The sequence below is a fragment of the Xylocopa sonorina genome, chromosome 11 (genome assembly GCF_050948175.1).
Source record: "Xylocopa sonorina isolate GNS202 chromosome 11, iyXylSono1_principal, whole genome shotgun sequence".
NCBI lineage: Eukaryota > Metazoa > Arthropoda > Insecta > Hymenoptera > Apidae > Xylocopa > Xylocopa sonorina.
This window is the reverse complement of record NC_135203.1, coordinates 4,734,975-4,757,444: the sequence shown is the minus strand read 5'-3', so window position 1 is coordinate 4,757,444 and position 22,470 is coordinate 4,734,975. Positions and strand designations below refer to the sequence as shown.

The following is a 22,470-nucleotide window of genomic DNA, read 5'->3' as shown; positions in this document are numbered from 1 at the left end:
TAATGTATCGTATAAGTTCGCTGGTTTCGTTTCATCCGTCGCCGTTACTACCCCGCGCTATCGTTTTCCACCCCAATCGCTCGGAAACGCTCGACTAACGATCGGTCAAGCGTTCTCCGCGCGTGTTCCGCCAGCGCCGTCTACACTTTGCGGTCTTCTCTCGTTACGCACGTTTCGGTTCCGTTTAGATGGTATTTCGTTTTCGATGTACAATTAATGAACGGAAATCGTAATTTAGAAACTTGTTGGCGAAACAGCGAGCATTTAGGATGTACGCGTTGCGAAGAGGGTGAGATTTTGTACGATTTTCTCGGTTCTTTAGATTGTTTTCCTTGGTTGGTACTTTTCGTTGTTCTTAGAGCTTGGTGAATGTAGTTTCTTCGTTTTTTCTTTTTTTCTTTTATTAACGTCTTCTGCACATCTCGTATCTACCTCTCTCGTAATATAATACTCTACTAGCAATTTCTACTTGGAGCTTGTATTTCCATATTCTTCTCTACTTTATTAAGGCTGTATTATATATAGTTTTTAAGGCTGTTTTTTTACTTTCCTTTGTACTTATTGCCATTTACGTTCGTTGGTTACTCTTTGAATTTATAAGCTAAGATCTACTTCGAGGCCTTGCGCAATCTGTCAGCCAGCGAACGAGTAAAAACCCCATCGAAACGTAGCTGAGGATGAAGAGAAACGAGCTAAGCTTGAATTCTAAGCGTTCGCTACCTTTCTCGATGTTCGCTTTATTTATTTTGTAAGAGGCGTGTAAAAAGGGAATACGAGGCGATTCATATCTTAAGGAAACCAGTTCTTCCTCTTTAACAATGACGATAAGTTTGAACGAACAATGCAACAATAAACGTTAAGTCACCCGAGATAGAGCAAATATCTGTTTCGTGTGAGCAAATGCTAGCTTTCAATTCCACTCGTGTAAACCTCACGAAACTTGGAAATCTCACGAACGAACGGCTATTTAAATCGATGCAAACGAAGAAGTTGGCGAGCGGCTTGATTTTTTTTTGTTCCGCGATAGATTTGCATCGCGAATTTATTTCGAATGGTGGATCTTCGCGAGTCTTCGGTTCGACGCGAGAACGCTATTAGAGTAAGACGGATAATCGTGTCTGTAATCGACTAAATAAGCTATGTAACCGGGAATAAAAGTTGTATAAAATTAGCGTACAAAAAGCAAGAGACGACTGATCGTAGACGGTTCTACGTCGAGCTCGAGTCTCTGGTGCTTCGAGCCGTCATCTTCTTCGATCAGGCGACGATAAAATTGGCGGATCCGATGAATATCAGCGATCGATTTCAAAATTTCTTGGGCATACCGTCCTCTGATTGGTGTTCATTCTAGCCACTTTCTCCAATCAGACGCCAGTGTCCCGCTACTGTGCGCTCGTCGAGGATGGTCACGGCCAGTTCGTAGTACGATCGTGCACAACTAATAAAAATTTGATTCCTGAGAGACAGAGAAAAGAGTCTTGCGGCTCGGACACGAGGACAATTTCCCCCTATCCAACAATTTTAAACGTACGTCTATGCATACTAATTAATAAATGAAGAAAATTACAATAATGGATGTTATCGTATCGTATTGGAAGGTGGATGTACATGTACCGATATATTATATGGAAATATAATATATATTATATATCTAATGGCAACACGGTTATTCTTCACCCGAATTGTTATTTACAATGTTTATTATTGTGATTGTGATTGTATAATTACTTTCTTATGGTTTGTCATTAATATGAAATTATTTCTCGTTTCTTCTTTTCGTCGAAAGAGAAGAAATTACTTGTAGCGAAGTAAAATTTTATGCATTCCACGTATTTCAGGCAACTGTGAAGTTGAAAGAAAATGCAAGATTACAATCTTAAATACGTCAAGGTATCTGGAACACCTAATAAATTATTCCCTGTGAGTCCTCTACTTCAAATACTGAAAAGGATAATCTACTTACGCCCACGATACCCTATCCGTCGTCCAATAATCCTCAAACAGTGTATTATCTATCTATCTATCTATCCAAACCTTTAATTAACGCAACATGATATGAAATACAAATTCATGAAGTTCTGAAGGAAGAAATGAAAGAATACTAAATTACAAAAAATAAATAGAAATTTTTGTAATAAATGTAAAGAAACACTGCTACCTAGAAAAAACCTAGTATACCGCTTTATCTGTTTCTATACTAATACATCATTACGTCACCATCGTGCCATGTCATCGCTATAAAGCAAGGAGAGTTTAGAAAGAGGCCAACAAATTTAATATACCTCCCTTTTTCCTCTTTTAAATATAATTCTATTGACAAAAATGTTACATTGATTATACCTGTGTATTGTGTTAGACGAAATGAAAGAAACTGTTCAATTTTCGAATCTCAACCCTTCATTGTGTATGCGACAGTCCCTCATGTCCGACACGTTGGTCTTCAATTAAAAATGAATAAAAAAAATCTGAAAATACTTGCGTTGCTTCTTTCAAACCTGACAAACAACTCGTATGGTTATTTGAAAAATGCTACCTTCGTTGATGCGTCGAAAGTATCCGAGAACCCGTGTAAATTTGGAAGGTTGAAGAATCGCAACGGACGCGCCTATTAGCTTGGGCATCGTGACGCGGAGGCGCGATCCGAGGGAACGGGGCAATTCGTAGGACACGAGTGTCGGCGTGAAGGGACACGACGTGCTGTCCGGAGGGCCGGTCACGAGTTGAATCTCGGCCAGAACACGAAACGTAGCGAGCGAGACGTTGTCTGAAATCTTCAACGACCTCCCAGAACGACCCAACGACGGCGGTGGAGTACTGAGGATCGAGTGGGTCGAGTAACTGGATCGTGACGTACGCTTGACTTCTATCGCGATGTTCTTGTGAGATATCGCTGCTACGAGCTGCAAAGATGGAACCAAGTTCAACGCGTATTCACGGATTTCAGTTAATTTCGTAGAACTTGAAGATCGATAAAATATCAATGATATTATGAACTATATTAGGTCTAGCGTCTCTATAAAAGAATATAAGTAGAAAAACAGTGCCATCGCGGTGCTTGGGACTTCAAGACGTAGAAATTGACAAGCATAAAGTTTGGAGTATCCTTGAATATTCACAATTACGCTAGCATCTTCGCAGTTATATACGTCCCCAGCCTCATTCAATTCAAGCGCTCGTTTTTTCATTTCTCGCAGCCAACGATGATTCGAAGTGCAAAGGGTTAATCGTGTTATCGAAGAACAAAGACGAAAGTATCGCATCTTTTCTTTAAGATATCCTATGCTATCGTATGTACCATTTAAATTGGTAGTTATCTGTACAAAGTACTTGATTCCATCGGTACTCAGGATTCACGTCCTGGGAGTTGAAGGAAGTCGGGACTCGCGATCGAACGAAGACGAATCTCTCCTCAAGAACGAAGATCTCCTTACTCTTCATCTCCTCTGGGGTTCGAGTAGTAGAAGAAGGTTAAACGAGTTAACCTCGAGGAACCATGGCGACCTACGGAGTACGACCTAGCCAGCTCTGTGTAGTAAATAATCTCTCCTCGTGCTAATGAAACATGCTCGAACACCATGGACGCGCGAAGATCTTTTTCCAGGCGATGGAACGGAGATGATTGAAAAAGTTTCGTTGCTGGAGTTTACGATGTGTTTTCTGGAAATCAATATTAATTTCAGGTAGAATTTCTTGTACCGTGAGATTGATATCACGAGTACGATGATGAATTTGATTTTGATAAAAACATGATTTCACTATCTTTCACGATCTTAATCCAAGTTCATCGTTTTTATGTCACAGCATGAATGTCTGAGCATCATGTACTTGTTTCGCACGATTTCTAACAAAGGTTCGATCATAGATCTATAAATAATCATTAACTTAAACGGAAAGAGCGGTTAACAATTAGTCTGCAACGAGTTGAAAAAACGTACATCACCTGAGTATTTGTGTCATCAACTGCTCTACGTCGGTTGATGGATACTTTTGACGGGGCATGTCACACTTTTCGTCACGCACGTGTCAACGTTTTATTGGACTCGGGTCAATTGGTTTTCCAGGTCGTGTCGACTGTTATAATTGCACGGACTGGTATAATCTAGTTAAGGAAAAGTAAAGTGTTCTCGCAAGTAAACCTACCTTTGTGTTGCTCACCGATTTTATTGAAACTTAGTGTACTCGTAGAGTACTTAAGAATGTTGCACACGTATTTTTTTTTATTGGGAATGTTGAACGTTCACGGAATGAAATCAACCTCCAAAGTTGATGGTACCAAACTTGGATGTTCCTCGTAGAAATCATTAATAGGTCTCAGCAAGAGTATTCCCGCTAGTTTTTTTTATCACGAGAGCTCGTGCACCAATAACGTGTTTTTTTTGAAAAAAAATCAAGAAATTGGGTCTCGATTCAAAAATTGTGCTTTGTATCAGGAGAACATGATAGGTGAAAAGGTATTCGTCATGTGCCATTTCTTGGAAAATAACGTCACTTCTAAGAACTAGCAAGGGAGTGCAATTGCTCTGCAAGTGTACCAAGTTTCAATAAAAGAGATGAGTAACATAGGGTCACTTGTCAGAGCTGAAGAAATCGTAATAAATTTTTTATTTATGCCTGCTAAATTCTACGGCTGAGTAACGCGTGAAAAATAAGGGTTGCGTATCCTACGAACATAATGAATTGGATCACCCACGTGTAACGTTTATTTGAGTAATGACATCATTAAGTACACATTCGCGTTAATGGAGCATCTAAAAGTAATGTATTTAGACAGACTGCGTTGCCAATTAAACTGATTAAAATTTCAAGAAACAGAATATTTCATCCACGTATATAATTTGAAAGTGTTTGTTATAAATAGTTTCGCGCTCTTTCCAACGACTGTTTCTCTAATGTTAGGAGGAAAAAAGATTGACTCGACTAATGAATGGCCATAAAACAATTCCTGTCGATTACAAAATGTTCACCAGTGAAAGCGAGGGTATAGAGGTCGGAATCACTGTCACGGAGTTCGATGACACGAACACAATGAGGAACCAGAATCTGTGGATCACGTTTTGCACGAAGTTCGAGTTCATCGAACTGCAGTTCAGTCTCCTACGGTGCTTATCCATTTGGCTGCCGATTCTGAAGGTAGTGAAAGGTCAGAAAGGGTTGCGCCAGTAGATTGGGTTAGCGAATCAACTGCATAACTTACATTTCTCGCGCAACTTCTTTAGTACGAAGTCAATTTACCAATCTGAAACAGAATCGAAGTCCGTACATTTCATACAAGAAGTGGAAAAATTCAGAAAGATTTAGATACTTTTACGCAAATGTGGAATTTTATTGAAATAAAACGAAACTCGAGTAGATGGATCTAGAATCAGTTTTATTCGTGCAAAATTTTTAAATGCGATTTTGTACATCCACCCACGTAACAATGATCCATCAAAAGGTTCCAAAAGGACAAAGTTTCTCCTTCGTGTCTCTAAATCACGACCAGCATCACCTGTCGGAGTTAACAAGAAATAATGATCGATAGCAAGTATCGTTCTAAATCGACACCCATACGTATCGATGATAGGTGACACGATCGTTTGAGCATCCCCTCGTGAAAAGGGCGGAATTTTTTCAAGGCTTGAAGCGTCATACGATGACTGATATAACCGCGTGGGTGGCTAATCATTTGAAGGAGGAGTTATTTTCGATTTACAAGAATACGTCACGCTGATGTTTTCCTCGATATTTACCACGATTTGTCGCAAACAAGTTAATTAAATCCTTTTGTTCCACTTGACGTCTCCTTTTATCCGAGCGGATAATTCTCGACCTTTCGAGTTCAGTGACCCGACCACTAGTCTGAAGTCAAAGTGGATAGTTGCTCCGCAAAGTCTCCAATGAACCACTAACACCTTTTCCCGGCGGAATCGTCGTATTGCGGTCGAATCGTTAATTTCGTCGCAATTTACGTCGCGTTTATTAGATGCTCGCCTCGATTTCCGCAATCGAGCCAACTGTGGTGAAAGGATAGGTACCGTGTACCGGAAAACGTAGTTTTAGCGTAATTTCGAGGCGCACACGCGTGGGAAGTTCTTATGTTTCCTGCTTCTCGAACGAGATAGCGAATTCGTAACGAAGCGGCGTGGTTTGCTCCTTTTTACGTGGCATTAAAGATCTAATTACTCGATACCTGGATACTTGCGCGCGTTTTCTTTTTTTTTCTAGTGTCGCGTGGCGCGCAGAGAAAGTACAACGAGGACGAGCGTCGGCTAAAATATTCGCAGCTTTCCACGCGTTTGACAAAAGTACTTCGCCGTGTAATGGAACACCGCTTTCACGTGATTAGTCACATTTCGCAAATTGAACTGGAAAGCAGGATAAACAGAGATCAGCCAAATGGGAAGTAATATCGCGGTGCATGGAAATTCGATGCGAGCCAGGCCGCGCACGGCTCGTGTAAAAGGGATGTTTTGTTGAAATTACTAACGAGGCCAATATTCTACGCTGACACGCGAAAACAGTACCAGGAAGCAGCTCAGAATATTGATAACAGTAAACAACAACCACGTCATTTAACATCGTTATCAATGCTAACAATTCTCGAAAATGATCCAAGATATAATTAAAAATGAAATACATCGAAGAGGAAGCCAACGAAATTCATACAAAGTAATAACTCAGGATATACGATACATCCGACAGGAAATAATAACAGTAACAGTAACTCATATCAATAAAATAATTCGAGCTAATTATAATAAAAATAAATATATGCATCAGAACCAAAAAGATATCCGATACAACGCCCACTCGTTAATCATCGAAATTTGCATGTCTCGCGTAAGGATATGAATAACCAACGAGCGCAAGAACTGCATCCGTAATAACGCCGTTTCCCTAGCTTAACCAACCGCGGTTAACGAGTTTCGCGATCCTCCTCTTCGAGCCCCGCGATGTATCGGCTGTTCGATTCCGCGAAATTTATCACTCGCGATTCCGCTCGATCCTCTACCAGCCGAGCGACCGGTCGATCCTCTCGAAACACGTGCTACAGAACCGTACAGTGGTTAACGGTGGTCCGCGTTCGAGCGAGCGCTCGTAAAATCGGCAGGTTCGATAAATCAGCATTGAATCCGCGGGGAGAAAACAGAATCTTGAGAAGAGGAGGGTTTTCGCGCGTGCTGGTACCAGTAACACCCCTGAAAACAAAGCCAACGATGCATTTTACTCGACCCTCGTTACTTCATTGCGTAAGATACCGCGCGAGAACTGGACGAGCCAACCTTGAAGAGCCTCCACGGAGATGCTTGCGCCTCGACAACGATCCGTGAACCCTTTCCGGGAGTAATAAAGCGCTCTGTATTCTGTGCTCGTCTTGTTTCTCGATGGGAAGCTTGATGTTGCTCGCGAGGGACGTGAAAGTCGATGGGAGGAGATAATGTGGGCCAAGACGCGCGTTTTTCGGCATTTTCGAGCGGTCACTGCGAGGATCGGAGTTGAATTTTGTTCGGTGGACTTAGATTCTGCGAACGGCACCGTTTAGTGATTATCGAGAGCGTACGCAATATGGAACGTGCTAATTGTGTCGTAAACTACAAACGGTGTTAACCGCATTTGCACTGCGTGGTATTAATTTACGAATCATAGATCTGAACACCATTGTTGCCCCTATTCAACGGGCAGTAATTTCTTGTTCGATTGGAAAAGGATTGCTGTGTAATTAACGAAGTTAAAAGTCACGCTGATGGAGAGAAGAAAACGTTCTAATGGATGAGAAATGCATAGAAAATGTTCATGCCGCCAGAGAATCGTCGTGGCGAATCGTAACTTTTTTATGAAGCTCTCTCTCTGGTGACGGTATCGATTCGAAGTAGGAAGAAGAAAGTCGACCAAGAGTTAACAGAAGAAGAGGCGATTCTATGTTCGAACTCGTGAAGGGAACACAAAAGTTAGCCAGTTCTTTCTCAACCATGAATCAAGTGAATACGAAATGAGTGCGGAGGCGCGAGAGATAGTTAATACTAAGTATTATATATACAGCGAAGATTGAGAAATGGGAGAAAGTTATAATGGATCCTGGACAAATACGGAATCAATTGCGTTAGAATGGATCAGCTTCAATGATAACAATACACATAATTTATTATGGACTTTTGATTCACATGAATCGAAAAATTTCTAATAACGCAGACACGTGCCTAACGTATGGCACCTCCCAAATGCACCCTTACACCGAAAATTAACTTGCTTTCACAAAAGATAGTTGACACCATAGTATTTATAAGATGAGCCATCGCGGTATAACTGCTGTCCAAGAGAAATCGCAATAGCGAAGAACACGAGACTGTACTTTTGGGATCATGCGTTTCTGTGACGTCCTATTTCGCTTCGAAAGCTAATGGAGGCTCTTTGAAACATCCCCTTGACCCCTACGAGCCCCAATCTTGCGAGCGATCTTACCTCTGCGAATACTCTAGACCCTGAAACATCCAAGCCCTGAAACAACCCAATCTTATGACTCTTAGTACGTACCCTAACCCTCCAAAAAATCATCAACTCTCCACAGAATCACCAACCCTCTCATAAAAAATATCTTAAAACCTGTAATGGATTCAATTCTTTCATTTCACTTCCAATACTTTGTTCAGTCACATAAATTACGAAGAGGAACATGACCTTTCGATTGTATCGACTGACAGTGAATGAAAACTCAATCTAGAAGAGTAAGAAAAATGATTTCAATGAAACGAGGTAAAAGAGGAAGAAGGACTCGAGCAGCAGCCATCGCGTAGATACTTGAACTCGTATAGAAGAAGAATTTACGGCGATCGACCATCAGCATTCCCATTTTCGCAAATCCCGTCCGCAATTGATCGGTCGTGAAATGATACATTTCACGTAACGCTTTAGCAGGCTCTAGGTTTATTAGCTTGAAACATCGTTGTTGCCAGGAAAGCCATAATTTCTGAGGGGATACGATGCCGCATTCCGCCACGCCTTTATCGTGCGGATGTGTGAATGGACGGTATTATTAGTTAATTCGCTGCATGTGCACGAAGGATAATCTGTGCAAGGGAATCACGTAGCGAGTTTCATTTATGAGAAAATATTAATTAGTTTTTTTATTCTGTATCGGTATTCTGTATTGTTGATATGCGAGCACATCATACCTGTATCCTAATCTATAGTGCTTTCGAACAGTCCACGTTTTGCGTCGTTGTTAATTAATTTTGATAAGTAGACAGAGACTTTAATCGAAATTGAAATCTATATTGAAAATATTACTGATAACGTTTCACAAAATATATCGCGTGATTAACTAGAAACAATTTAAATGTAAAATATTAGAAAATGATCAGGTTTAGAGTTAATGGCGCGTACTATATTACATGATAGTTTTGATTGAAATTAAAGTCGGACGGAAATTCCTTGGTATGCGTACAGAGAGAGAGAGAGAGGAAGAGGATCGAGATTATGTTTGACGTATTTAAATCAGAGACGTTTAAGGTGATGGACTAATGGCCCTGATATTTAATAACGCCACCGCGTATTTTACTCACGTTAACTTCTTGTTACTGTTCGCATTGCATACGCATAGCAGTGCGTTTCCTTTTTATTGTGTGTAAAATATACGGGATATCATTACGCATCCGTGACTGTACACTCATACGTCATATTATCCTTATATTTGTTAGTGTTTATGCAACCGTGTACGGAGTATCTATGTAACAACCAGTTCCCAATGCATTTGTGATAGACGAGAGGGCTCTGTGAATAAATTTTTATTTAAAATCTCGATTGAATTTAGTACCTTTGTCATTTAATTCCGTTGAATTGATCGAGAATTTTGGCGTAGACTTCTTATCACAAACGAGGGAGTCAGCTGTTTCAATAAAAAATAAAAAAAAAATGGAAGCCTACTCGTTATGAAATAAGTATGATTTATCATCATTGGAATGCAGTATATTGGTTAAATAAATATTCACTATATATTCATACATTTGAATTCGAAATAAAGGAATTCTTTTGAATAATGATTGCAAATTTTCCAAATAAAATGCAGTTATGTATGGATAAAGTTCAGAATTTCTTAAAGTAATCTCAGCTACCCTTCGTCGTATAATAAGTAGATAAACTGATTTACTGGTGACAAGTTTACTACCTTGCAACGTAATACTTCTAAAGTTCTACGTGCATATCGAGGCTTCTTCATTTTGCAAACATGTATGTGTGTGTGTGTCATTCTGTTGATCGTGATAGACAATATAAATATGTGACGCCTTGCGTGTATGTGTGCCTGAGTGTATTAAGTCTTCACTATTTTCTACACGAACGTCACGAAACTGTGCGTCATCTGCAGACATAATGTAAATAAGGCAATATCGAATTTTTAATGCGCAATACATTTGGTTCATTTTCAAATTTAATATCATCGCTTCAGACTTTGTTCACTGGCATTTAAGCACCACTAGCCGCCTTTACGGCATTTCGGATGCCACGAATAGATCCATGCGACATCCGAGGAAAGTCTCTATCCATAAAAAAAATCATAAATAAAATCAATCGAATCAACAATAATAAAATTTAACGAATTCTGTCAGCTGAAATGAATCCAGTTATCGTTGGGCGCAATGCTAGACAAACATTCATGGTCAACAATCGATCAACGCCAAATTAAATTAGCGTTAACACGTTACTTATCGCACCGTCGAAGAACCGTGAATTATCGGCTAATTTATTCCTCCAGCCGAATGCTCAAGTTGGTCGTGGAAAAAAAAGAAGTGTGCATACTTGGAGAGCATTTCGTTCCAAGAATGCAATTGTAACGGGCATATGCACGGACGGCGGTATGAAAACATACGACAGCAATGCAAATTCAAGTGTAGAGGGAGGACGAACGAAGGAAAAGGACGGGCCCGTTCGAGGGACAGAGAGGAGGAGAGCGTTGGGTAGTGGCCGCGGGCAATGGTGCGAGAGAGAGGGAGGGAGAAACTACGGCGGTGTGGAGCGGTTCGAGTCAGGCTTGACAGTGCCGGTCGCCTCAGTATGCCGCGCAGCGCGCAGGCTCGCGTACGCGTATCGTTTCTCTCTGTTCTCGTCTCCCTCGTTCTCCTCTCTTCCCCCGTTTACTCTCTCCTTCGCACTTGTTGTCTCCGACGTACGCAGCGCGGCTAGAATACGCAAGTACAAACATCCCGCGGGCCTGCTGTTTTCGCGTTTACGTGTCGCCGTTCCGTTAACTGATAAACTCGGTTTTTTTCGCTCGCCCTCTGTGTTGGTCACGCGTACCAGGGAAAATCGAGCGTTCGAGGGGAGCAGCAGAGCGTTCCACCGCGTTCCCCGGGTGTACACACGCGATTGTGCCTGTCCGTTGGCTCGAATTTAACAAGAGAACCTGTTATTGACGCGTGTGCGTGTGTTACGCCGAGCTCTCGTACGCCGTGACACAGTGACACGGTGCGTACGGTCCGTGGTGAACGAGAGTGCGAGAGGCGCCACGAAAGAGCGGGAAACCCCGGTGCTGCGTGGAAGATTTTGAAACCGCTGGGACGCGTCGCAATAACTAGGACGGCGTACGTACGTCTCCGAACCGTAGGTGGCTCGATGTGGATAAGAGGACGCAGCGAGTGGCAGAACGGTTACGAAACGTTTCGAAGGAGATGCGGCACGAAATGAAGCCAGCCTATCCCCGTACGATCGATAACTATAGCACCTTGGTAAATATCAAGCGGTTCGTATTTCCAGCGCGTACGTACCTAACTTAGCGGACTTTGGAAGCCTCGTCGCGCGTTGTCTTCGCGGATCGAAGTGGTCTTGTAGCATTCGAAGAAACGATGTCGCCGTGAAAGTAACATTCCACAGCCGGAGGAGCAGCGCAGAAGGATCCAGAGCGGGGCGATGAAAAGCTGCGAGCCGTTCAGGAAGTAATTTCCATCGTGCGCGCCATCTTGACCTGCCGACAAATCGCGATGACAGGTGGTGAACGTGATTTGTTGATCGACGATCGCGGGCGATTCGATCGGTCGTGATCGAACGCTCGATACGTAGACGGATACATGTAGATCGGTGGTGCGTGCTCGCGTGCAACGTGTACAAAAGGACAGCCACCCTCCCGGAAGGTTTCGTCCACGGTAACGTCGTGCAAGGGGACAGAAAATTACGAGAGGCGAATGGAGCGCCGAAGGAAAGAGAATCCGAGGCGCTTTTATTTTTAGCCAACGCCGGTTCGCGCATCGCAAAAACCGGTTTCCGAGTCTCTGCTCGGGCCGAGCCACGAGGTAAGGTGCGTATATACGCGAGAAGGGTTTTAGCTGAAAAGGGAGCAAGCGAGAGGGAGAGACGCGACGATATAAAGGCGGGGTATGCTTCTCTCTGTCCGCGAGGGAAAAAAGAAAGAGTGACACGGAACGTGGAATTCGCCTAAGCCGATATACACTCCTCTCCCTACCTCGTCTCGTTCTTCTCCCACCTCGAGCCTATCGATTGCGTGCATGCACGCGCCTATCCATACTCGACGTGCTACGTGACATCGTATCGGGGCTGTGTGAGAGATTCGATTATATAGAATGCGTCGACGAGATGTTCGTCGCCGATGTAATTAGTCGGCCTTGGTACCGACGAATACGCTGGTATCGGTAGATGGTAACGATACGTCGATTCGATCGTACGGTGGGGCGTGGAAAGCCGCCGCGAGAGTAACAAGGTCGAGGCAACGAAGGAGGAAAGAAAGGAAGTGTTCGCTTTGGATTGTTCCGTGGTAAACGAGATCGACGAAGACACGAAAACGGCATGAAGAATGGCAACCGATTCGAGCAACCGTCAAGGTGTAAGGGCGGTCGCCACGACGACGACCGATCCGCAACGAAGCGAAAAGCGCGCCGTCGCGGCGCGAGGCGCCGCCGGTGCTCTGGCCCTCAGTATTCTGGCCGTGGTCCTCCAATCGGCAACCACCGCCACCCCCACCTGGGGATACTTCACCAATCCTGACGGTGAGTCATACGTTTCAAATTATTCCCGTCGATACGCGCGCGTATTTCCCCGAGTCGCGCTACGATGCGCGCCACCCCATTACTCATCGATTACGCATGTTCTGCGACTTTCTCGCGGTCAAATCGCGGTCTTCGGGTTCACGGTTGCGATATCGATCGCTTATCGATTCGTTTCGTTGTACACCTCGCGTACCAATGGTACATCGGATACGGAGAAGTCGCGTGGAAATAGTGCGCATGCATTCCTTGATTAATGCTTGGGGAATTATGCAGAATTTTCTGTTCAAATATTGTGACACAGTTGCACGCGTATACTAAGATTATATCAATGCTGTAGAGAAGGAAACATTGCTCATAGAAGTTTGGATGTTTGTTGTGTATGAGTTATTTTTAATTCGCTCTATAATTAAGTAAACCACGAGCTATCAGTATCGCGTAATGTGGTTGTCTCTGTAGTTCTTGTTACATCGTTTCCGTGGATATGACACTAAAGATTCTTGTAACGTAATACGCTACAGCGATCGTGCTTTTTTCATGATATTTCAATTGAAATGTCTCTATCCGTCTGTCTTTAAGTATTACAAGGACATCGTATAACAACCGTGTATCTACAGCCTGTCTTTGTTCGTACACAAATTAACAGTCTTGTCTGGTCAAACCACTGCTTTACATGTTGATATTATTTTATGGTCAATTTAATCCGTGAAAAGTTGTCCAACTTCGCGTCCTTTTATTCTTCGAGTTTCTAATCAAAGTAAGTCAGTCTAGTTCTCTATCGACGATAGTATCTTTTACACGTCTTCATTCATGGACAGCCTCTTAAAGTCGGAGAGAGAAATAGGTTTCCTTCCCCTCCACGCAAATACAGTTCGACCCAATTCGAAGCACGGTCTCTCGGTTATCGAACCAATTAATTCCAGCAGATATTTTCTACAACTACTGCATATCGTGTCTTTCAGCGTTCACCTTATTTCCATACGTCTTTTCTCAGATAACGGCTGCAGGTTGCTCGCTGCTAAGTCGTTCTTTATCCTATCTTTGAGCTTTTCCTGGTACACTTTGGTACGAAAGATTTCCGCATACTGATAAAGTAGCAAGTTTACTGCACTAGGTGATTTAATAATATCGTTTTTAGTCAGGTATTCATAGAGTAAAGATTTTGAATTACTTTACGAATGCCATTCTCTAGTTTCAGTCTATAAATGTAGATAATTTATTTCAGAAGTATGTTGCGACACTGAAAATGTTTATTCGTATTGTACTTCTGTTTTCTACTAATGACTTGTACGTTCGTCCTGCGAACTTAAGGAAAGGAATAGTTTCAGCTTTGTGAATAATCGTAACAAATAAATGAGAGGGAGAAATTTCTTTCCTCGGTGGACAATGTTAACAACTTTTCATTTGCCCGCGCCGTGTAAATCCTTTGCCCTTAGAAGAACTAAAAAATGATTCTCCTCTCGGGATGCATGAAAGTGTAGACGAGGAAAAAAAGGAAACGACGTTAGCATTGTCCTTGTACCGTAGTTTTGTTCCTTGCAGCGACGGCACAAAACGCGTTGTAATTCTCATTATCCGTTGTTTCCCTCTGTTCCATGAAACTCTGAAGCCCAATGCCAGCGTGCGGTCAGTTAGTTGTTGCATAATCTTACGCTAAATGCAAATTACACGCAATCCTTTGCTTCTCACGCATCGCGTGCGAAGCTTATTGGACGCACGTAACGAGATCTTAATTCAGACTTTCGTAACGTTTACCATTATTAACCCGTTTACCATTTAGGACGATTGCGACTTTCATCTCGGAACACCTACTGCATTCCTCGAACGAGATATACTATTTCAATTGGAACAACAATTGTGTAATTTCCATCGTTCCATTCGACTCGATTCAATAAAAACTCGACGATATGAATACTGATCGTATATTACCATTAATCCTTTGTGCTATATTATCTGTGTTTACATTTTGAAAAATAAATTATCGGAGTTCAAGTTCTGTATTATTGTAATATTTTACAAAACACTTACCAAAGCATTCTGAAGTGCCAGGATCTTGTGGGTCATCGCTGCTACTTCCAGATTCACTGTCTGTTACACTAATTTTTCTGTTTCTCACATCCGATACGTCATTACTGTTTACACTTGCTCGAAATTAAAAACGAGTGGTGGAAAATTTCGCGATACGTGTGCTCGTCACGAACGTCGAAACTGTACTAACGCTAGATACGTCGTATTCAGGACTACAGTCGTAGAGGAATTTTACGTCACAATGTCACTTTCCAACCGAAGATATAAACAGTCTAAGGGACCACATTCTCGAACCAATACTTTGCATCTATCAATTGGAGATAACGAAATTCAACATAAATACAGCCGCTCGAGTTGCCACGCGAAACATCGTGGCGAGTGAGAGTCGCCATTCGAGCGCAAAGGGTTAACTCTGCTACTTAATTGTTATTAAGAAAAATAGAACACAGCTCAGTTGAAAATGATGTAAAAAGCTGTGAAAGGATTAATATTAAAAGTAAAAAAGATAGCACTCGGAAACTCTTTAAGAGCATGAACTTCTAAAGGTCCAAGTATCTCATCTTAAATGCCCTCCATGTCCTTTAACTTAAACAGAAAAGATAGCGACTTGGAGTCATGTTGTGGTACGTTAAGAACTCGAAATACTCAAATAGATTCGAATCAGAGGGAACGCAGTTAAACTCAATTCACTGGAAAAAGTCTTAATCATGCGGTTGGGATAGGAATCGGGAACAGAGAGGTTTGCATAATCCTTCAGCCAGACAATCGATGGCTGGATCACCGACGCGGTGCTCCATTGTACCGATGTTCATTCTACCTATACAAGGAACAGAGGAGATGTCGATAACCCCTTCGTTTCTTTATTCATCGCGAACGCTGGTTGCTCGCGGAGCGGATTCGGAGGTGTGATCGGCCAGATCGTTTTTCACGGTTCGCTGTTCACCAGAGATTTTTTTTCCAGCTGCCGACCCGTATCTGTTCCATTCTTAGCCGCGATTATCAAGGTGCATCGTGGTTGCCCAATCCCACGGATTGCAGTCTTTCCGCCTACCGACTACAAGGTCTACTACTTGTTGTCTGAGGGAAGGCGCGTTCTCCACGCGCGGAGGGTGCATGGCGTGTACAGTGACACGGTTGCACGCGCATATAAAGTGCAGTTGAATACCACGCGTCGTGCACGTAATCGCGAGGAGTTCGCTCGACGTTCCGTTCGATGCGTTCCTTTCGTATGATGAACTTTGCCGATGTAAGATGCGGTGTGGAATGGAAAAGTGAAACGATAGAAAACGATTTTCTCCAAATTGGATTCGGTATAGTAACGAATCTGGAGAGATGTAACAATTTAATAAGATGTATTAATGCTCGCATTGATATCGTGGATTCTACGTTCGTTGTGTGCATTTCACACGTACGGACGTATCGATGAATGCAGCAAGAATGGAAAGGGAACGCGTGACCTCAGAAGCGTGAACGAGGGTGGCAGGTGTTTAGCTACCTGTAAGCCCTTTTCCACTATGGGCAAACTTATCTTCGTGCTTCTATAATTCTGTGAACGTTACGTTCTAATACCTGGCCTTACTGAATTTCAAAAATTTCATTTCATCATTTCAACGTTCGCCACATTATTTATTCGTTCGAACAGGTTTTCGCAGAAATCGACGATTCACACTCGCGGCCGCTCGCTCGTGAATCGCGTTACTTTCACGTATTCCTCCCGCAATAAAGTTCAGAGGTTAATGCACGAGCAGCATTGAGGTGGTAATTAAACCCTGAGAAAGACTCCGTGGTTAGTGCTGCGAGATTAACGCGCGACAGGAGTGTTCCGTGGCTAACGCGGCTAAATCGCGCGTCATCGTTTCGTCGCGGGGTAAGAAACGGTTGAAAAAGGCCGCTCGTTAGCCAAGAAAGGGATTGCATAACGACGTAACACGATGCGTGTTGTCTAGGGGAAAGAGGCCGGCAGATATTCCGCATCCTTCGCGACCAAACAACTCCTGGTATCGCTCGATCGATCCTGTTTTCTAGACAGCGAAGCGAGGCGCTGCTTTCTCCGGGTGCGCAACGCCTCTCGGTTGTAAAGACTCTGCGGCTTTGAATACTGTTACTCGCGTGATTCACGTCGCGCATAATGTGGTCGCCTTTGCAATAAAGTAGCGAACTACCGTTTGTTCGCGGACTCGGTGATTGCAATTAGAACGCGCCGCGAAATTACGTGCGGCGAGGCCTCCGACGGGCAAACTTTTTCGACGCTTCTTAGCCACCGAACGGAGCGGCTTGGGAAATTGGCGTCCATTAAACTCTGATATCGCGAGGGGGGCAACGATATTTCCCGTACGGTGGTTTGAGTAATTCATGATGGTACGGACGCAAGATTGTAATCAATGTAGGCTGGTTAATGATGGCACGTTGGCTTGTAAATTATTAGCCGAGTAAAATGAAACACACGTACGCTGTTTGCGAAGAAACTCTAATATTAACTCTGACGGCGGTCCCAGTTTATGCAGTCGGGGATTATCAGATGCGTAAAAATTGTCTATGATATTTTTCTCTTCGTTAATGCCACCGAGTGTAGACAGAGAAGAAGCGTAACGAAAATCTTTTTGGAATTTCGCAAGAGTAACTGAACAGTCAATTAAAATTTCACGTAACGCTTGCGCAAGTGATAAATGTACGTCCTCGACTCGTTTGACTGTAAACGATCTTTCAATTACATCCATTACAATTCCTCTGTGTATGCTCTTGACTACTAGACACGTAGCTGCGTACTCTTCGATTTGTGCACTTCCGTTTGGTACCATTAAGAAGGATACGCAAAGCGTGAAGTATACGTCCCGTGTACCGTCATAAAAGAAGCAGAACGACACGTTGGTACGCCAGGTACATACTCGACAGTTACTACATAACAGTCGCACAGGTGTAAGTAGGTGGCTCTGGATACTGTTACGCACGCGTACGCAGGAAACACGACGGGGACTCATCCAACCAGCAATGAGAGGCCAAGTGCGTGCCACAAAAATGATAATCAGAGCCTGAGAAACGAGAGCCACCGGAATGGTTCCGCGATCAGGGTGATAACGTGGTTCACGTTGCCACGAACTGTTCTCGAAGTTCAACCAAAGCCGGAAGCATGGTACTTTTACGCCAGGAAACGCTCCGGACATGCGTATTCTCCTTATGCGTTCATGCGGAAGGGATAACATTAATTATCAGCAAGCAGAGTTCGAAAAATATTAGGTCGTACCGTAAATAATTTTGCTCTATCTTTAGGATTGCATTTAAATCGATGAAACCCTCTCAGAAGGATCGAAAGTAGGGGTGGAGCGTTTAAATACCTTCGAGTTTTCGTCGTGCTTCAGAAAAATTAATCAAGAGGTCAAAGTTATTCTAACATAATACAATAATGTTTGAAAAAATATAATTACTCTCTATTAAGGATGATTTATTGGTAAAAATCGTGGGTTAGGTCATCGTTGCCTCGTTTACGGGATGACCCAATGGTTTGATGAGCGAATAAGTGCGCTCGGTGGAAAAAAGTGAGAGTATCACGAACGGATCGACGTTCACACCGTGTCTCCGTTAGCTTACCACGGCGAAAAGATCGAGATTACGGTCGGCGGAGGGTGCTCTCCGATCATTACGGAAAGCAGTCGGAGCTGGTGTAAGAACTGGCTGAAGTAGGTTAATGGATTCGATGAAGTATCGCGTAGAACGATGGAAATAAACGACGAAAGACCGGTTAGGACGGATAAACGGTCGTGTGCGTAAAGCTGTCGTAAACGCGGAAAAAGGACGAACAGAAAACGTCGGGTGGTATGTAGAGGCGCAAGTTGAATGGGTCCAGTCGATTTGAATCGTTCGAAGGGGAAGCCAGGATGGGTGGTTGTCTTAATGGATGGCATCGAGCGATTGCAACGCTGCTACGTGGTAAATCGCGCGTGTGTGCACGGGTATTATTCGATTAAAAATTCCTCCGCGGAGAACCTGTTACACTAAGGATTACATCGGACCTGTTCAGCATGTCATTAGAAATACGCGATCGCGCGACTCGTTGCTCGTGTTGTTGCTTATACGATAATCTTGTCACAGTTACATGATTACAGGGAATCTCGAAAATGTCGATTTTACGCGACGTAAATTAAATCGCTGGATGACCAAGCCTTCCTCTGGAATTAACGCTGTTTAAGCGCGACTACATGGCTCCCGTACTGTGCTTTCTCAAGCGGTATTAACTACATCTGCGTTATTCGTTTAATATTTGTACGCGTACCAAAAGTGAATTGTGTTTTTTAATACCTCTGACGTTCATTCTCCCCTTTAACTCTAGTAATACGACGATAAATTCCATCTTCGATCCACGGAACCCACGAACAAGCTGTTACGCCATGCTTTCGAACAACATCGTACTTCACCCTCTCGCGGTATCTAATTCTCTTTCGGCGCATTCGCGTTGTACCTAGCCTGGCGGTATCGGAGAACATAAAATTCTCTTAAACACATTATTCCATCGTCTGCCGATAGAAGCTCCGGACCCTATACAAAGTTACACAAAGTCTTTCGCCGTCTTTATAGTCTCGAAGCTGTTGGACGATATTTCAATATTTCAAACTCGTTCGACGCCTCCGACCATTCTATTTTCAGAAACTCGGAAACGCGATGCCTCCTTTTCCTCTAGCTCGTTCTACATAATATTAAACCCGTTTCATAACAAATTCCTTTAATTAGTGAACCAGATAAAGCTATAAATCATCGATACGAAAGAAGGAACATTTGCAGGCATAAATAACCGGATTAATGAATACACGATTGGATGGATAGATAGACGCACGAGCGAGCGGAGTTATGCTACGTGAATTATTTTCACGTAATGGCATCTGGATTTGCTTCGTAACGCTGTTTCCTAAGTTTGCCGCACATTTCTCCCTCGCAAAGTTGAATAGTACCATCGCGAGTCGTCCAGGATATTCGCTCGCAAGCGGGTCCCTCGGCGTCGCCCCAACGAGGACCGTTTCACGTGGCCACGAGGAGAACCTGTTGTACCCGCGCGTCGCATTCTGCTGCCAGGCCAAATTGATGTGTCATTGTCGATTCCTGAGACGGCACAATGCGCCGCAACGTAGCTAACACACCATTACCATCGGGAAAACAAGCGTGCCACCCTGCGCGCTCGCGCTCGCGTACACGCGTATCACGTACGTACATGCAGCCAGAGGTGGAAGGAACGAGGAGTGTATAAGTACCGCTATGCTGAGGGCCAGGAAAGTCTTGGAGAGCCGTGCCGTCGAGTGCAACGGCCTTTACCTGGGCTCTTTGCACGCCGCACGCCGTCTTCCTCTAAAAGTTATAGTCAACTCGAGCCTCTCGTTTACCTCCGCGACGCGAAGAGGCTCGTCCGTAACGGAACACGATACATTATTATGAACCGAGGTGGATATCCACCGTCGACGTGGCCAGTGCCATATTCCGCGTTACGACGCACCGTCGGTACCAAATGGGCCCGCGCGCGTTCGCCCATCGAACCCGCCGACTCGCATTTTCTCGGGCGTCGATTGAGCGGAACGAATCGCCCGCAGGACCCCTCAGGGTCTCAGGGCGACGATGAATCGGTTAAGTGAACGCGTTTGGGTAATGAAGGCGTTGGACAGGTTGATGGCTGGCTGCGAGTAATTTATTCATGCCGGGTGACGTTGTATTGGATGGGGTAGTTAACCCTTTAACTTGGCGGCGCGCTGCAACAGATGCGTTCCTTGTTTATGATACTCCGTTTAGCGGTTGGGTCGACTGGCATTGTTTGTGTGCTGGCATTTAAATGCACAGTGCCATTTGGCAGTGTATCGTACTTTAATATATATTAAACGTGTACTCGAACGCGAAAAATGTAGAGTTTTATTGTAGCTATTTTGATACGCTTTTTTTTAAACGATACGAATTGAAACTTCCTACTGTATTCAACGTTAAAAGTTATTCCCTGTTTGCTCGTATTTCGAACAAAATGTCCAGTTTTGCATAATATTCCCGCAACTCGTGTACCTTGCACGGTCCAGTTGTTTTGCTTTAAACTGGTCCACGGGGTAATTTATATCATATTATATTTAAGGTAGAAACAGCCCGTAATACTCTGTCCAATGGGAAAGAAGTGGAACGCGAGATCGCGATAGCGATATAAATTCCCGCGGGAAATTCGTCGAACGGATACGTCTCTGAAGTCTCGCAACTTCTATTCCTTCTCTATGATTAAACGACCGGATATAGGTGATAAGTATCAATCTTTGATGGTATCCTTTGCCTGGATATACTTATTTACAGACTATATATTCGTTGATTAAATCGTCAGCCTTTTTCGATTGTGTCAGAAGGGATAATCTTTTTACCAATTTTCGTATCAAATATTCAAAGAGCTTCAGAAGAAATTTGCATCTGACAGCAGCATAATCGATTCTAGTGGCTCGTAGTTCAAAGCATACGCGTTCACCAAATTTTTACTCTCCTCTCGGAGCAATGACCCATCTCGTTTATTTAACTCTTGAAACAGTCTATTAGCGCCTACACGATCATTATTTAAATCAGCGAAACCCGTCAATACATCGACGATTGGCGTTTCGCATGCGGAATGTCACCTCGAAAATTACCCTTTCACGGTGTAACGTAGCTCGTTACCCGATTCATTTGCGTAATCTCCATTTCGTAGCCACTTTCAGGGCGACTTTTCCATCGGAGGAATCGGCTAGGAGACTCTGGTTACCAAACGGAGGATACTCTTCGACGTTGACGAGCAATTGAATTTTCCACGCTTTCTATATTTTCAGGAAACCACTTTTTCTAGCCTTTCACGAACTCGCATATAAAAGTAACATTGGAAATCTTATAAAAACAAATTGGTCATTCTACTTCTTTCACTCTCTTTTAACAATTTTGCAATTACTGTGACCCACACGGTAGATTGGCCTGCAGGAACAGGAAAAAGATTGCACATTCCCCCTTTTACGCTGTTCCTCTGGTCTCATTCAATTTCAGTAATGTATTTATTTATATTTATCAGTAGTGACTGGCGTATAGGCACTGTGAAACTGTAACACCCACTATTTCCGCTCGATATCATCGATGACATTTAATATAATATACTCTTTAAGCTTAATATTAGTAGCCATCCTCTAGGTTATGAAAATGATACAAAAATCTTTGTATAGAGCTATGTAACACCCCCTATAGTAATTTTATAGCCATCAGCCGGCACTGATAACTATATTATACAGAGAGGAAGAGAGCCACTCTCGTACATAGACAGGCGTAACGTAAATAGTAATAGCTGAAAGCGTTCTTGCGCAATGGAATCAGGTAAGCAGATATCTACGCGTAGTACGTACGTTTCGTCCATGACATTCTTTTCCGAGTATACAGAGGCTGTTCTCACGATTGAATCACGACGCCTGTCGTGTGGGCCGCCGCGCTCTGAATGTTACAACGATTCGTGATATTCTCC

The 22,470-nt window shown here is 43.2% G+C and overlaps 1 protein-coding gene across 1 annotated transcript in view; it reads left to right on the top strand.

Moving 5' to 3' along the window:
• Nucleotides 1–11,522: 11,522 nt before the first annotated feature.
• Nucleotides 11,523–22,470, top strand: part of LOC143428814 (uncharacterized) — a 38,440-nt gene continuing 27,492 nt past the window's right edge. Inside the window, exon 1 of the mRNA XM_076903957.1 lies at nt 11,523–12,968. Within this exon, the coding sequence (XP_076760072.1) occupies nt 12,776–12,968 (193 nt within the window). The 5' untranslated portion in view covers nt 11,523–12,775. The remainder of the gene's footprint in view (nt 12,969–22,470) is intronic.